Source organism: Dermacentor albipictus, chromosome 6, assembly GCF_038994185.2.
Source record: "Dermacentor albipictus isolate Rhodes 1998 colony chromosome 6, USDA_Dalb.pri_finalv2, whole genome shotgun sequence".
Lineage (NCBI taxonomy): Eukaryota > Metazoa > Arthropoda > Arachnida > Ixodida > Ixodidae > Dermacentor > Dermacentor albipictus.
Genome location: NC_091826.1, coordinates 141,581,374 through 141,599,899, shown reverse-complemented (window position 1 = coordinate 141,599,899; position 18,526 = coordinate 141,581,374). Strand labels below are relative to the sequence as shown.

General features: G+C 48.3%; 1 protein-coding gene across 1 annotated transcript in view; it reads left to right on the top strand.

Moving 5' to 3' along the window:
• The window catches only part of LOC139047104 (ATP-binding cassette sub-family C member 2-like), a 628,131-nt gene that overhangs the window by 518,285 nt on the left and 91,320 nt on the right, over positions 1-18,526 (top strand). Inside the window, exon 15 of the mRNA XM_070521066.1 lies at positions 17,763-17,939. Within this exon, the coding sequence (XP_070377167.1) occupies positions 17,763-17,939 (177 nt within the window). The remainder of the gene's footprint in view (positions 1-17,762; positions 17,940-18,526) is intronic.

Sequence of the window (18,526 nt, the reverse complement as noted above, 5' to 3'; positions counted from 1 at the left end):
CACTAAACATGCAGTATTATGGGGTGTTCGATTGTGACTAATATACATAAGATTCGGTGCTATATGGAGTGTTAAGACATTATGCAAGCAGGGGTAGCAATTTTACTGCTCAATCGTGAGAAAGATTGTGAAGCTCATGGTATTTAGCTTGCCATTCCAGACCATGATAATATCGGATCTATCATTAGAGATGGGTGGTAGCTTTGGTGTACTGGAACTGCACTACGCGTTGCATTATTAACAAGTAGGTGGGGGCCGACATTAGACTAAAGCGTTCTCAACGCCAGCAATACCCTCTGAGGCCCCTTCTGTGCAGTAAATATATATATATATTTAGAAACGAAGGTGCACACTTACGAAAATTGCATCTTTAATGTTTGTAACGTTTCGGCCGTGGCACGGCCTTCGTCAGAATAAACCAGCCACGGCCGAAACGTTACAAACATTAAAGATGCAATTTTCGTAAGTGTGCACCTTCGTTTCTAAATCTACTTATGCACCGGACCTACAGAACTTCTCATTGAAATATATATATATATATATATATATATATATATATATATATACAATGTATTCAAATAAGCAGTATTCATGGCTTCGCATTACGTGCGTCGGAAGTTAAAATTCTGGCGTATGCGATGACGTCGCAGTTTGATGTAGATATAAAGAAAGTGTAGCTGCAGCTATCGCTATAGTGAAGGGTTTCGGTACGGCAACTGTAAGCTTGGTAAACTGGGGAAAGTGCCTTGGCTTCTGGCACGTCCTGGCCTTCGACCCCGGTCACTTTCGCCAACGTCAAGTGGCTGACGACGCCCGTTAATTACCTAGGCGTTCAGTTGGAATATTACGAAAATAGCGATGGGTATTGCCAAGAGGAAACAAGAGAAACGCAGGTAAAAGCGAACAGGTGGAAATGTGGCATCTGTCAATGTTCGGAAAAGCTGGAGTTCGTAATCTATTTTATGTCGCAGAACTCTGCTGTGTAATGCAGGTATTTCATTGTTCAACGGTAAATATACAGGAGCTGCACCGAGTACTCGCACTATTTGTGTGCGCTTCAAATTGGGAACGATGCAGTAGCAAGAATTAGTTCAGATGGTTCAGAGGTTCGGGAAGAACTAGTTCAGAGGTTCGGGAATGACGCACCTTTTTATACTACAGATCAAAAACCGGTTCTTATTTTCCGTGACTTAAGCGATCCTTTCTTTCGCGCCGTGTTCGAAGTGAAACTCAAGAGCGCGTTACCTGGCTGTGTAATTTGTACAGAGAATATGTCCTGTCCTGGTAGTGGTTTTCTTAAAGAACTTATATTCACTGTGTGTGTCCGTGCGACTTTCAAGTATATTTATTTGTTTATTATTTGGTCATACTGTTAACGCTCCAATGAGGGTCGTTTGAGGGAGGGAAGAAGAACATATACATTTCATAAGCACTTCAATGAGCGATCATGAATCAGAATTCAAAATTTGTACACCATTTCTGAAAAACATATCCACACCCAGCTCAAATTGCTGCACGTTCGCACTCTCCACAACGTCACTTGGCAGTTGGTTCCATAGTTCAATTACATCAGGAAAAAAGGAATACCGATATACATCCGTACGTGTGTTAATAGGTTGTAGTACCCTGCTACGGCTTTTTCGTGAACCACGTTTTAGAGGCGCTTTTACATAATGTCCTTTATTTATTTTTAATGCCCATTGCATAATCTGGAAAAAAAGTTTGAGTCGATGTTTTATTCTTCTCATTTCCAGCGTTTCTAATTAACACTGCTGTATTATCTATGTAACCGAGTCAGTACGGCGATACTTGGAGCATATAAAGCGTGCTGAAATCCGCTGAATCCTTTCCACCTTCTTTTTTAAGCATTTTTGGTGAGGGCTCCACACAGCATTCGCATGTTCCAGAACTGGTCGTATAAACGTTTTGTAGGCGACCAATTTAATTTCTTTAGTCGCATCTGGAAGCTTTCTCCTAAGAAAGCAAAGCTTTTGGTAAGCCTTCGAACAAATACTCTCAATGTGAATACGCCAGTCTAGATTATGCGTCACTGTCACCCCTATTTGAACCGCACCGATGGCACCGGCTGTTGGAATCTCAGCGTTGCCACCAGCTGTTGGAACCTCAGTGCTGACACCCGTTGTTGCAACCGGACCGTTGGCGCCCGTTGTTGCAAATGGGTCGCAAGCCCCAAGGGTAGCGTTGGCCTGGCGGCCTGGGGCACACTGGAAGCATCCGAAGGTCCCAGCAAAGCATGAGGCGACTGCTAACAGGACAACTTGTTTATTCTAGCATCGCAAAGAGCGGGCGGTCAGGTCGACCGAAGTAGAGAGACGGGAGAGCACGTTACTCAGCAGAAGAAATCGGAGCCTCTCTCCTGGCGTCCCGGGGCAGCTGCTTTTATACTCTTGTCGTCGCGGGCAAGAAGGGAAGGTCACGAGATGACACCACGTGACAGCGAGGCACGGACGGACTGAGACATGTAGAGACGAGTGTAGTGACGCATCAGCCGGGCCGGCGCCGGTCAGTCCTCCTCGCTTCACACTTGGGGAGCTCCTCTCCCGGGCTGCCGCGCTTTGACAAGCGTGGGCACACACACACACACGCACACACAGACACGTGGCACTGAACATGCCGGGACGCGCTCGGCGGGGATGCGTCGCGGCCGCTCCGAACGGGCCAAAATGTCCGCCGCTTTGAATGAAGCCCCGGCGTCCGTTGAATCCGCGTCGGCTACACCGCGCGTCATAGGTGAAACGTAAGAGACCGCCCCGCCGGGGGAAGGAGATCCCGATGGTCAGGGGACTGCATCCGCTGTCCGGAGGGATGTCGCTCGATGATGCTCATAACCGAAGTCGGTCGTCCCTCGGCGTTTCTTGAGCGCAGCGCACCGAGAAGGCCTCGTTCTCACGTTCAGGTTCACACAGGACACTGCAAAGTGACTTCGGGAGAGTTGTCATTTTTCTCTCGTTCCCAGCAAGCGTTAGAACTACGCCGAAACTCAGCCGCTCAGTCAGCAAGCACGGCACAACCCTCACTAAGCCATGCCAGGCTCTTTCCCCTTTTATACTACTGCCTAGTTCCTTACAGTAGTCTATAGCAGCACTCAGAACGCGTCCACCAATCGGAAAATTGCACTAGAAAGCACATCATCACTTTGAAACACTACACAAAAGCAATATGTTAAAAATCCTGCCTCAGGAAGAAAAACATCAATAACAAACAATTATGAGGCTGATTACCACGTTAGGGGCTTCGACTTAAGCCATCGGCGTTACCGTTGAGACTCCCCTTTTTGTAACGCACCTCAAAGGAATATTGTTGCAAAGCGAGGCTCCAGCGCAGGAGGCGGCCATTTTTGGGAGAGATGGTCTGCAGCCATTGGAGAGGGCAGTGATCCGTCTCAATGATAAACCTCGAGCCGGCTAGGTAGCATGACAATTTCTGAACGGCCCACACGAGACACGCACACTCTTTCTCGGTGGCGCTGTACGCCTGCTCACGACTGGTCAGCTTACGACTAGCATACAGGACGGGGTGTTCTACTTCTCCATTTTCCCGTTGGCACAGTACAACGCCCATGCCTCACTCACTAGCATCGCACTGAACAACGAACCCTTTTGTGTAGTCGGGCGATCGTAGCACAGGCTGGCTTGTTATGGCGCTCTTTAGGGCGCTAAAAGCTCTTTCCTTTGTCTCGTCCCAGACGACTGTTTGCGGCTCTGTCTTTCTTAGAGCATCCGTCAGGGGAGCCGCGATATCAGAGTACCTGGGGATGTACCTCTGATAGTAGCCGGCGACACCTAAGAACTACCGAATATCGGTCTTCGTGCGCGGTTGCGGGAAGTCTCGCACAGCGGCCACCTTTATTTCAGAGGGGCGGCGACGACCCCGACCAATCACGTGACCGAGGTAGACAACCTCGGCCTGTGCTAACTGGCACTTGGGAGCCTTGACTGTCAAGCCCGCTTCGCGCAGGCGGGTTAGCACTGCCCGCAAGTGTGCCATATGCTCAGACCAGGATGCGGAGAATATCGCTACGTCGTCTAGATACGGTAAAGCGAATTCTTGCTGTCCCCGCAACACTTTATCCATGAGGCTTGAAAAACAGTATGGCGCGTTCTTCAAACCATAGCTCAACACTTTAGGACGGAATGTTCCCATTGGCGAAATGAACGCCGCATACCTACTAGCCTTTTCTGCAAGTGGAACCTGCCAATAACCCCTGACAAGATCTAGGGTAGAAATAAACTGAGCGCTACTAACTTTCTCAAGGCGCTCCTCGATGTTAGGGATCGGATAAATTTGATCCTTAGTTATGGAATTTAGCCTGCGGTAGTCGACACAAGGACGAGGTTCCTTGCCCGGTACCTCAACTAAAATCAAAGGGGAGGTATAATCACTCTCACCCGCCTCAAGAACACCGAGCTGTAGCATCTTCTTTACCTCAGCCTCCATAATATCGTGCTGGCGGGGTGACACCCGGTACGCCTTGGATCGTACTGGCTCTGGGGAGGTAAGTTCTATATCATGGGTAAGGACAGATGTCCTACCAGGCCTCTCAGAGAACTGACCTTGAAACTCTTGTAAGAGCTGGCGCAGTTCGGTTTTCTGCTCAGGCGACAGCGGTGCTTTACTGATTAAGTCACTAACGACTTAATCGGTGTCTTCCCTGTTCGTCACTGAGCCTAGTCCCGGAAGCTCGACCGGAAGCTCTTCGGGAGCGTTTACCATCATACACACTACTGCTTCCCGTTGCTTATAGGGTTTGAGCAGATTACAGTGGTAAACTTGCTGTGCTTTCCGTTTTCCTGGCAGACTCACCACGTAGTTAACGTCCGACAGTTTTTGAACAATTCGTGCTGGGCCCTCCCACTGCACGTCGAGCTTGTTCTTTAGCGATGTGCGCAATATCATGACCTCATCGCCCACCTCAAAACGACGGGCCCTGGCTGTCCGATCATAATAAACTTTGGCCTTCTGCTGGGCCTTTGCCATTGCTTCACCTGACAACTCCTGTGCCCTTCTTAAGCGTTCGAGGAGCTTAAGCACGTACTCCACCACGACTGGGTCGTCGCCCCTGCCTTCCCACGATTCTCGAAGCATGCGAAGCGGAGACCGAAGCGAGCGACCATACACCAGCTCAGCTGGCGAAAACCCCGTAGCCGCATGCGGCGCGGTCCGTAATGCAAACATCGCCCCAGGCAGACACAGCTCCCAGTCAGTTTGATGTTCAAAACACAATGCTCTCAACACGCGCTTCATGACGGAGTGGAGCTTCTCAACGGAATTCGACTGGGGGTGGTGCACTGAGCTGTGTAGCAGCTTTACCCCGCACCTTTCGAGAAAGGCTGTCGTCAAAGCGCTAGTAAACACTGTGCCCTGATCTGATTGGATTTCCGCAGGAAAGCCAACTCGCGCAAATATGGACAGTAGTGCATTGACTATCTCAACTGAGCTGAGTTCTTTAAGCGGCACTGCTTCAGGGAACTTTGTCGCTAGGCAGATCACAGTCAAAATGTGTCTGTACCCCGTGGCTGTTACCGGCAGAGGTCCCACTGTATCAATAACGAGCCGTCTAAAAGGCTCCGTAATGATAGGTACCAACTTCAACGGCGCCCTCGATTTGTCCCCTGGCTTGCCCACCCGCTGACAGGTGTCGCATGTCTTCACAAAGTGGTCTGCGTCCCGAAAACACCCTGGCCAATAGTACTCTTGCAAGAGACGGTCCTTAGTTTTCTTAACTCCTAGGTGTCCGGACCACGAACCCCCATGCGACAAGCGCAACAGATCCTGACGATAGCACTGAGGCACGATCAGCTGATCGAACTCCACTCCCCTGCGGTCTATATACTTCCGGTACAGGACCCCACCTCTTTCCACAAAGCGAGCATTTTTCTTGGCGATACCTTCCTTGACAATGCAGCGTATGTTTGCTAGGCTGCCATCCTTCTTTTGCTCGGCTATCAAAGCCGACCGGCTGACTTTTAGCAACCTATTAAGTCCGTCTGACGTAGGCGCGATGAGCAAATCTGCAGATAGCTCTTCTAACTTTCCCGCATCGGGAATTTCCTCTCCAGTACCTGGTGCCTTTAACGCTACAGGCTCAATTTTGTTCAGTTCGGGCGTGCTTTGAATATAAGCATGCTGCGCCTCTGACCCTTTTTCATTGTTCGACAACGTCGGCCCCGCAACTACCGCCTTTGCAGCGAGCTCCCGAACCTTCGATCTGGTTAAGGCCTGAACGCTAGCCTCACCAAACAAAAGCCCCTTCTCGCGCAGGAGGTGATCGGACCTGTTCGAAAATAGGTACGGGTACTGGGGGGGGGGGGGCAGCATAGATGACACTGCGGCCTCCGTCTCAAGCGCTCCGAAAGGTCCTTCAATAAGCACTTTTGCTACGGGCAGACACACGCTGTGAGCTTCCACGGCTTGCTTGATCCATGCGCACTCGCCCGTGAACATATCGGGTTCTACGTAAGAGGGGTGAACTACATCCATCGTAGCTGCGGAATCGCGAAGCACTCGGCACTCTTTCCCGTTCACGAGGAGGTCGCGCATGTAAGGCTCGAGAAGCTTCATGTTCTCGTCAGTGCTGCATAATGACAAAAACACGACTTTTGTTTTTGTTTCTGGACACTGCGCCGAAAATTGACCCGGCTTCTGACACGTAAAACAAACGCGCGCTTGCCTCGTCTCGAACCGCTTTCTGCGTTCGGCTTCGGTTGCCGCCGTCTCCTTACGTTCGGTCGGACTGCTTTCACTCGCATCCGCACTACGTGTGTCCCCCTTTGCTCTCATGGGCGTGAACTTTGGCCTCTCAAACTTTGAGCCAAATTCACCCTTTTGACCGTCCTTAGCTCCGCGAGCCCGACGCGTCACAAACTCTTCGGCTAGCTCAGCGGCTCTAGCCACCGTACTAACATCTGGCCTATCCAAGACCCAGTACCGCACGTCCTCAGGTAACCGACTATAAAACTGTTCCAGCCCGAAACACTGCAGAACTTTCTCGTGGTCACCAAACGCTTTCTCTTCTTTGAGCCACTCCTGCATGTTTGACATAAGCCTGTAGGCAAACTCTGTATATGACTCACTTTTACCTTTCTCATTTTCCCGAAACTTCCGACGGAACGCCTCCGCTGACAGCCTGTACTTTTTGAGCAGACTCGATTTCACTTTGTCGAAATCCTCTGCCTCCTCTCTCTCCAAGCGAGCGACTACGTCGGCCGCCTCGCCGGGTAACAAAGTGAGCAAGCGCTGTGGCGACGTTTCCCGAGAGAACCCCTGCTTCTCGCACGTTCGCTCAAAGTTAACCAGGAACAAACCAATGTCCTCTCCAAGCTTAAACGGCCGCATTAGGTCAGTAATTTTGAACAATACCCGTTCTCCTGCACCGTGTGCCTGACTTCCATTACGAGCGCGTTCGATCTCTACCTCGAGACGCTTCATTTCCAAAGCGTGTTGACGGTCGCGCTCTCTTTCTTTCTCTTGTTGCTCTCGTTCTATCTGTTCTTTACGTTCACGTTCATCTTTCTCTTGTTGCTCTCGTTCTATCTGTTGTTTACGTTCACGCTCATCTTTCTCTTGTTGTTCTTTAAGTTCGCGCACCTGTCTTTTTGCCATCTCCCTCTCCTCAATGGTCTCAAGGCATTCCGACAGCTCGTCATCCTCAGCTTCCAACTCAAGAATAGCCCTTAGCAGTTCTGGTTTTCTGAGTTTGTCTGAGACATCCAAACCCAACTCTCTTGCAAGCTCGAGCAATTTCGGTTTGCGCAACGACTTCAAATCCATGGCTGCTCTGAATGCTGCTTTCTCTACTGCCTACTATTGTCTTGCCGCAAACTAACCCGGCAGCAACGACAACCACAATTACCAGCTCTGTTTCTGACACTAACAAAAGCCTGGCAAAACTCAGAAGAAGAAAGTCCCGCACTCACCAAACCTCGCAGCCAAGAATTCAGCGCAGTCGTTCCGCTGCAGGCAACCAGTCATCACACAGGGCTCGTTGCACTGCTCCCGGATGGTCGTTGTGCTGCTCAGCATACAGTCAACCGCATATCTTCGCTGCTGGCATCCGTTGTCGCGATCTCACCGCTGGCAACCAGCTATTTGAACCGCACCGATGGCACCGGCTGTTGGAATCTCAGCGTTTCCACCAGCTGTTGGAACCTCAGTGCTGACACCCGTTGTTGCAACCGGACCGTTGGCGCCCGTTGTTGCAAATGGGTCGCAAGCCCCAAGGGTAGCGTTGGCCTGGCGGCCTGGGGCACACTGGAAGCATCCGAAGGTCCCAGCAAAGCATGAGGCGACTGCTAACAGGACAACTTGTTTATTCTAGCATCGCAAAGAGCGGGCGGTCAGGTCGACCGAAGTAGAGAGACGGGAGAGCATGTTACTCAGCAGAAGAAATCGGAGCCTCTCTCCTGGCGTCCGGGGGCAGCTGCTTTTATACTCTTGGCGTCGCGGGCAAGAAGGGAAGGTCACGAGATGACACCACGTGACAGCGAGGCACGGACGGACTGAGACATGTAGAGACGAGTGTAGTGACGCATCAGCCGGGCCGGCGCCGGTCAGTCCTCCTCGCTTCACACTTGGGGAGCTCCTCTCCCGGGCTGCCGCGCTTTGACAAGCGTGGGCACACACACACACACGCACACACAAAGACACGTGGCACTGAACATGCCGGGACGCGCTCGGCGGGGATGCGTCGCGGCCGCTCCGAACGGGCCAAAATGTCCGCCGCTTTGAATGAAGCCCCGGCGTCCGTTGAATCCGCGTCGGCTACACCGCGCGTCATAGGTGAAACGTAACACCCCTAAATATCGGAAATTCTGTAGCTCGACCAAGGCATTTTCTCCTCTAGTATATTGAAATCTGATAAAGTTCTGTTTTTTACTTACGTTAGTGTATGTAGATTTTTTTAAAATTAATTACCATGCCCCAACTTTGGCACCACGAGTTTAATGATTGCAAGCATCTCTTTAGTTTATTCTTATCTTCCGCGCAGGTTACACTCGTGTAAATTAAACAATAATCGGCAAATAGTTTAATTTTTACAGGCGGAAAGCAGTTTATGACGTGCAACTTTATCAAATGCCTTCGCAATGTCTATACATACATCTATCTGTTGGCATTCATCTATAGCTTTACAAAAGTCATGTACACTTTCAAAAAAAATTACGGGGTTTTACGTGCCAAAACCACTTTCTGATTATGAGGCACGCCGTAGTGGAGTACTCCGGAAATTTCGACCACCTGGCGTTCTTTAACGTGCACCTAAATCTAAGTACAAGGGTGTTTTCGCCCTCATCGAAATGCGACCGCCGTGGCCGGGATTCGATCCCGCGACCTCGTGCTCAGCAGCCCAACACCATAGCCACTGAGCAACCACGGCGGGTATGTACAGTTTCGATTAACTATGTGACTGTCGAAAGGCCAGATCGGAAACCGTGTTGAACTGGGCATAATAAATTGTTTTTTTTTCTAAAAATACAGATTATGTCTAGCTGTTGCATGCTCTAGGACTTTACTCTAGGACAGAAGTGAGCGAGACTGGTCTATAGTTGTTTGCACATAGCCTATTGCCACCTTTAAATATCGGAATGACGGTGGTATCGCGCCAGTCCTGAGGTACTGAATGATCCCGCAAAGATTTTTCGAATAAAAGCTGCAAATAATACGACATCCATTCAGCGTACCGCTGACGAAATGCCGTCGGTATTCCATCTGGGCCACACGATTTTTTTTTTTTTGCATCCAACGCAAGCAAATGCTGGAACACGCCCTCCCTTGTAATGCGTAGGTCTTGCATTGGGTATTGTATTGCGCAGACTAAAGGATCATTGTCACTATCACCTCTATCCTTGGTGAAAACTGATTGGAAGAACTGATTGAGTACGTTTGCAATATCTTTTTTTCTTCGGTCACGACTAGGTCGCCATCCGCTATGTCTTATATTTCGTCCTTTCTCTCTGTGAAATATCGCCAAACCTTCTGTGGCGAGCATTTGAGAAACTTTGTAAGCGTTTTATCGAAGATGTTTTCTTAGAAAGTGGTTTTGGCACGTAAAACCCCATAATTTTTTTTCTTAGACTCCACCAATGCAGATTTCTGCATTGGTTGGTTATTGAAAGTTCTGTTGCCGTGCTTTTTTTCTTTTTTAATCTTTTTATCTTACGCTTAAAATGTATGATGTTCCTAGTACTCCATGGATTTCTTTGCTTTGATTTCTTTATACGCGTGGTGACAAACTGATCTATGCAGTATTTGATTATGCCTTTAAGTTGGTCCCATAGTTCTTCTACACTTTCGCGGTTGGATGCTGTTTCAAATTCATTAAACTTTTTTTCCACATAGTCTAGGTTAGACGTGTCATTCGTACGGCCATAATCCTTAAAATGCATCACGATATATGCTTGCTTACATATTCTTGTGTGCAGCGGTACATTCAAGCAAACCATCTTATGATCCGACAAACCATTCTCAACTGATACAGTATAGTCAGGTATTCTACTGGATATGAAAACCACGCCCAACAATGACTGGGACTTTGGTGTAACTCTTGTGAAGTCTCACTATTTGCTCAAGGTTATGTGAAAACATCATCTGGATCATTTTATTGGCGCTCCTTATTTCTACATTACGCGTTGATAGACTTTCCCAGTTGATATACGGCAAATTAAAGTCACCAGCCATTATTAGTCTTGTTTTCATTTGCATGGGAGCTAAGAAATTCATTCAAGCCATCCAAAAATTCTGGCGGAGAGGCTTGTGGTCTGTGCACAGTCCCTAATATATATATATACCACGTGTCTGCACAGCGTATCTTGCACCAAACCATTTCTGGGAGACTGCAATCAAGAGCGACTGTGTTTATAGTACTTTTCACAAGAATAGCCACGCCACCACCTCTGGAATTCCTGTCGCATCTAAATACCTTGTATTCAAAAGGAAAAATAGTACTGTCATTAATTGCACTATGTAGCCATGTCTCAGTCAACATCAATACATCAGGATACTTGGGGAGGTCGAAGTCCAGACCCTCACCCACCCGAGATAGAACTCCACGTGCACCAGCAACGCATACCATAAGTGCCTAGCATTCGTATCCTTGGCTTACACATCCAACAAAACGGCAGAAACAAGGAGATACTCAAGCAATTAGATAATCATGTACACCAAACCACTCGCCTCATTGCACGCATCAGAAATCGACATCACGGCATGAAGGAATGCAACCTTATACGCCTGGTAACCACCTACGCCCTGAGCAGGATCACCTATGTCGCCCTGTACCTTAGCCTCAATGCAACTGACAAGCGCAAACTCAATACCATGATCAAGAGGGCCTATAACCAAGCCCTACTTTTTCCCATCACCACCTCTAACGAGAAACTGGACGCCCTAGGCATTCATAACACCATAGACGAGCTAATTTAGGCGCACCGTATTAGCCAATACGAACGACTTGCCAATTCCACCACGGGCAGGTACATTCTAGGCACCGTAAGCATAACCTACACCACCCAATTCGGACCAAAAGTACCCATCCCTCCAAACATTCGTGATCAGCTAGTTATGCCGCCCATACCTCGCAATATGCACCCTGAACACAATCCGGAGTGACGTGCAGAAAGAGCTAAACAACTACAAAAGCGCTACGACCAAGCCGCCGACGTAACCTACGTGGACGCAGCAGAGTACCCCAACCAAAACGCCATGGCGGTCGTCGCAGTCGCGGGTTCGCAGTACCACCTCTCCGCGGCCACATCAATATTCGCCACGCAACCCGAAGTAGGAGAAGAAACGGCCATCGCTTTGGCCTACGCGGCTACCAATGCACACTGCATCATCAGTGATTCAAAAACGGCCATTCGTAACTACGCAAGAGGGCTAATAGCACCCCAAGCGCAGAAGATTCTCTCTGGCACTCCTCCCCCAAGGCAACGCCGCGTGCAGACCATCTGGGCCCCTGGTCACTCGGGTCTGGCTGGAAACGAAGCCGCCCACGATGCCGCCCGAGCTCTCGCACACCAGGCGCATCATCCTTCTCCTGCGTCTTCCGATTCCGACCAGCCCTCTGTTCTTCATCGCGGTCACGCGCGGGACCGAATGGTCACGTTCAGAGAATTTCTCCTGCACTACCGCAGAGAGCGGTTACGCTACCCCCAGCACGCAAAACATTGAATAAGTCTCAATCTACCACTTGGCCACTCCTTCAGACACGAACTTTTCCGAACCCCGTGCTTTACAACCGCATGTACCCCGATGTATACTCACCACTCTGCAAAGCGTGCAAGGCCCGCCCCGACCTCAATCATATTATCTGGCAATGCCCCAAAGCCTCACCCACCAACACATGCCACACTAACACACGCATCATTAGTACGGCCGAGCAGTGGGAGACATTGCTGCTCAGCTTGGACCCAGAGGAGCAGCTCTGGGCCGTCCGGATGGCCGAAGACGCCACCAGAAAGCAAGGACTGGCCGCCGTCTGAGGAAGGGGGGATTGGGGGTTAGTCTCCCGACCCCCGCCACCCCTTAACCCCATCAGGGACAAAATAAAGTTTTATCTCTCTCTCAGAAATTAGTAGATACTCTAAACCAGTTACTTTGTTTGCTATGCTGCGGGCATTTACAAATACAATTTTGAGCTATGACCGAGAAGCATCGCTATCCGTGTCAGAAGCCTTGTCTAAAGTTTGCAACTGACGCAATGTCTGACCAGCAGTATTTCCCCTCTTTTTGAATTGAGGAACCTTATCCTGCTCAGCACGGTACAGACACCGTTTATTCATTTCACGATCCCAGACGTAGATATGATTTTTGATCTTAAGCTCGTCATGTGCCAGTTTTACCTTTTTGCCGTTTGCTCGTTCCTTTTCACTGCTTTGCCATAGTTTTTTTCGTACTTTTACAGTTTCTTTAGCGTAGTCTTGACTCATGCTTATCGAGCTGCCTTTCAGCTTGCCGCAGTTCTGCATCACAGACTGTTTTTCTCACGAATAAAAAAATGCATGATTACCGGCCGATTACTACCGTCTTGTTTCTTGCCAATGCGATGAATTTTGTCGATTGTACTCACTTGCACTCCCATGGTTCCTTTAAAGACATTCTCAATAACAGCCTGTTTCAGGTCGCTGTCTGATTCACCCTTCTCCGCATCGATACCAAAAACTAAGAGATTATTGGGTCGGATTCTATTTTCATATTCTACTAACTTCTCGCCTGCTGATGAACAAGGGATTCTAGGGTTTGTACTCGCTTGTTCAATTCTGCAATCACGTTGTGTGCAGTGGTTATTCTTTCGCATTTCTCATTAATTTCAGTCATTTCAGCTCTTAATGCATCTATTTTAGCATCCGATGAAGCCTGATTATCAATTATAAAGGGAAAATTAGGCATACACCCATTCGAAGCAATTGCTAAAAGGAAACCCAAACGGGTTACTCGAAAGAAAAGCCTCAGAGGGGAAGGAAAATTCGACCTGGTCCAAACCATGCCTGATTATCAATGATTATTTGCAACATTTCTGCGGTTTTGGGCCCAGGATTTTCTTCAACATCTCCTGAAACCAACACTGTCATCACCATAGACCAAGAGTCAACCGAAAAATTCAGGTAACTGCGAGGGCACGGCAGGGCTAACAAAAAGTGGTTGTCGCTTCTAAAAGTTGTAGCATTAGGCAAATAACGAACCTGCAACAGCAGTAACGTCCGCTTGGGCATGTTGTCGCTAGGCCAGGTGCCGTGCCCTCTGGAGCCTCCCTCGCTGCTTGGCTCCTTTTGTAGCCGGTCCGCTGGTGACGTCACCGTCATCGACGAAAGACGATCCACGAGCCGGATGCCATCAATCCCAAAGTCCTGATAAGGCGTGAAGAAAAGTGGTGCCTCGTCCGGACTGCAGACCGGTGTAGCGTTCTCGAAAATTCATGGCAAAACCTGCAGCAGCAGTAACGTCCGCTTAGGCATGTTGTCGCTAGGCCAGGTGCCGTGCCCTCTCTTTTCTAAATGAATAGCTTTTCTCAGTGAAACGTAAAAACTCCACAATGATGTACGCGACGTAGTTCAATGTACAGGGTCATATGCAGTGGAGGCGAAGGGCACGACGTGCTCAAACGGGCGAAAATAATGCAAGTAACACCAGGGACCAAGACCTTCTTTTTTAAGCTTCACAAGGGTACATTGGCCGCCAAAACCTTTTTCGAACATCACGATTTTTTTCTTACCCTGGGGGTCACATTGCTTGATCTGTAAGAAACCAGAAACTATAGATCATGCAGTTCTACATTCTTGAGAGGGTGTCTTCTTTTGGGGTGTACTTCAGAGAACCATAAAAAATTTCTGTTAGATCCCCAGGCTATATTTATCTATAGAAAACGAAGTTGGACTGCCACCTTACCTTATTATGCGAGTTGGTCTTCACTGTTTATGGCGCGCCGGTATGGCGGGGTTTCACTGCGATCCGGATGCTCGGTCCGCACAAAAGTATTTTCGAGGATACGTGTCGAGATTAGTAGAAATTCAGAAAGCACCAGGATATGTACCTACATGGCTGTCAAGGGTGGAACCTTAGACTGCGCTCAAAGATTTCTAAAATAGTCAGCCCAGTAAGCCTGACACTTGGTGTTGAAAACTTACTATTTTATCTTGTTTTCCCCAGTGCCATTTGTTGTTTGATATAGTAGAACAAATGCGGCAATAAATAAAGAAAAGCGTCCGTGGCGTAATCGTTTCAATGTCGTGCTTCTGTGTTAGAGGTCCTGTCCTCGAGTCCTGCCTGCAGATCAATTTAATAATGTTTATTTAATTATTTATTGCACAGTACTTTGTTGGAAATGACAATTTCACAAAGTCGAGGAGACGTCGAAAGCCAGAAAGACGAAGTTTGGAGAAATCCATGTACATTTCATAATTCTCATGCTGGTTGAACCGCCCCGGTTGCAGCTACCGTAGGCACTAGCGCCAGAGTTCCCTCTGGTAATTATTGTATGAAACTGTACTTTGTGGTTTCTCAGCTTTCCTCTAGCTATTGGTTTGCTTTGCTTCCTCATCGTGGGCACGGGATCTTTCAGGCACGGACATTGAAAACTTTGTAGGAGGGTAGACCTATACAGCTCCACTGTAAAAAAAGTTCACTCCCCATCCCAGTCCTGCGGAGATGGATGCCCAGCAAAGCTGTTGAAAAAGGACCACTACAACGTCGGAGGGTGGTATGCAATACTTTATTCGTGGTTCGGGTGCTTGTATGGACGTTGCTCTGTATTGAAACATATGCTGTTCTGCATTTGTATGCGTGATTCGAATGAACATATGCACCGTTCCCTTCACTTAGCTGAATGCTTGTAGTGGATGATCCATTGCTGATGGTGATTATTTCTGTTCACGAATGGACACGAAAAATGCCAACCACCGAGTGGCTAACAGCTTGGCTCTAATATCCCACTGGTCGCTGACTAATGACGGTGGTTTCTCGTGGCCTCGTGCACCATCCTCACAGGTGCCAACTTCTCGACGTTGCTATTTGAAACGTGTTGAAACTCGGCGTCTCATCTGAAATGTATTTTTTCGAAGATGCTGTCCAGTAGGCTACGTTGGTGTATTGCGGCCAGTTTCAACAGATTAGTGAAGTGGCACCATCGAAAATTCCTGGCTATAAGCCTGACGCTTCAGTTTTGTGCCACGAATGCCCGCTGGTAGCGAGGGTTTTATTTCCAGCGTCAGTACGCACCGGCGCACCCCTAATGTTAGAAGCCACGCAACAAAAGGTGGGCTTGCGCTGACTTTCAGGCGCACCACCATATGGCGCGGAATGCCCGGATGGAAGTGCCAGAGAGAAGCTCGGCAGCAGTCGACGGTTCATACATGACATGTTTCGGAGGTGACGATGCGGTGTGTCGTTATATTGTTTGAGCACTGGTCGCATTACCGTTGTTAAGAACTGTGCGCCCAGGACCGGGCGTTCACCTGGTGGTCTGCAGCTTGACAAGTATGTAGGGGCCCAGGTAGACAAAAGACAATCCACGTAACCAGTAAGAAAGAGGCAAAGACCTTTTGTTACATTGTTTTGGAGCGGTAAGCTCTGCAAGCTTCCTTAGAAGAGCGACACACAATCAAGCTTGCTCAAATGAAAGCTGCTGGCCGGGGTGTCTTTTAAAGAATCTGGAACACCCTCACTCAGGAGAAGGAGAGAGCGAACACTGTCCACGCTTGCAGCCACCACTGGATGCATCAAGACAGCTCAAGGGACTTTCCAACGGTAACTGTCCCAGCAAAGAGAAAATCTCTCACGTGCGCGAGCGCACACACACATATCACCGGCGTCTCTCTCGCTGAGGAGAAGACAGGGGGAATGCACAGACCAAACTTTGTGCACACACGAAGCACGCACGCAGTCTAATGTCTTTTTGCCGTGGCGGCTTCCTAGGCGTTTCTTTAACACTTAGGGCGGGCGGCTCGGCGTATTCAAAACGTACGGGCTATCGCCGTTGCTTTGGCGGCGTGACATAAATTGCTGACCACATCGTGGCCTGTGCCCGAAATTCTGCTGCGGTCTTGGGTGGGTTGCGTAGCAGTCGGGCGAACAGTTTTGGTTTTATACCACGCATCAGTGGATGTACTCTCTCCTCCTCAGATATTTCCGGGTGAGCGTGGCAGTAAAGACACATAATCTCTTCCGTGAATACAATGACGTTCTCGTAAAGGAACTGTAGACGGGCTTGAAAAAGATGTTTGGCTCTTTTTCTTTTGACGGCGCTTGTGAAACTGTTTAGGAACTTCTTGCAGAAAAGACGTCATGTCTTTAACGAGGACACTAGATTTCCGAACCAAGTCATGACAGAGTATTTCAATGAAAACTAACGTGACGCAGCTTGCCTTCTGGGTTCCACTTTTTGAAGGTTGACACTCTTGCAAACGTTTCGAGCAAGGCCCCCGGGTCTTCCGATGGAGCTCAACAGAAAATAGGTGGTTTCCTAGGTTGTTGAACCACAACCATCGATGGCGACACTAATTTTCTTATTGGGGATGCGGATTTGGTGCTGATCTTGCTTTTCTTCCCTGGTAGTCCGTGCTCTAGGCGCGACTTATGAGGTCGATGATTATCTCACAATCTCATTAAACAAGGTGCTGCGAGACCATACACGAAGCGTAGAAACAGCGATAATATTCAAGTGAGTTCCGAATCATGTAGATGCGTCTTAGGCTGAGCGATAACGCATACGTTCACTTTGATCTAAAACTCTATAGCTTTACAGCGTAATAAGTACTTGAACGCACCTAGCCGCAAACATATTTCTTTTGCGCAGCTACTTGGACAATGCCTCTAGAAATGCGTGACTTCCGAATGCAATAGCACCTAGCTAAGCGGAAATAAGCTCTATTTTGCCAACAGAAATAGGCGAAATGTTTTGCCCTAACTCAGCAAAATAAAAGCGAGCCCGTTCCATAACCTTTCATTGTAACTACGTGAAACAAATGAAGGACGCGAATATATGACACTGACAGCGTGCCAGTGACATAGAACGTGTCTACTTGCGTAATCTAGCTTTCATTCTACTGATTCTGGACCTCTAGTGCAGGGATTCAGTAGAACTTGGGCGCAGGGTATAAATAAAAGCGGGTTACGCACCACTCTAAGTTATAACTGGTTACTTTGCGTCGTTGAACTAAAGCTTCGCCAACAGGTAGCATAAGAGCCAGCGCTACTAAAACATGCTGCTACAGGTTTATTTGTTATTGTTTCTTTTGTTTGCGATGCCCCAGGGTACTATCGGCTACGTGCCTCAAGCGGCTATGGTGTTCAACGCGACGTTGCGGGACAACATCCTCTTCGGCAAACCGTATGAACCGATTCTTTATAGACGAGTGCTGGAAGCCTGTGAACTCGTCAAGGATATCAACACGTTTCCTGCACGGGACCATACTGAAATAGGAGAGAAGGTGAGATACTACTCATTGTTTAGTATTCTTGTATTCAGGTGCTCAAAACCCGAAAATTGAGAGTAACGCCGCGAATACGATTGCTGTATGTTTGTTGCAGTTAAGGCGCTGTTTCCATCGAAGAAAGCAGTGCTAAAAACACGGACTACGAGGAATAGTCAGAAGAGAACACGTGCGCTGTCTGCCAACAGTTGGTTTTATTTTACGTACATAAATATATACATTGAAGAGGAAGGAAAGTTGGGGGAAGGGAAAGAGAACAGAATAGAACTTCAAGTCATGCATGGGTCTGAAGATAAAAATAAATGTATACATCATGAATAGTCCCAGAGAAATATGTACTTTTTGTGCATGAGTATGATTGAAGGGGTTCTGACGCAATTGGCGCAGTGAAGAATAGCCAGATTGCTCCCAATCTTGTCGTCCTGTCTTCTTCCTTTCTCATCCATGTCTTTAGCGCTGTTTTCTTCGATGGATTCATAAAAACGAGCTCGTGTTCATGCCCTGTTAAGTAACGATGCGCAGTTTAATTGGGTTATGCCTCCGGCAAGAGTAATAACCTTGCTGGTATAGCAAACAAATATAAG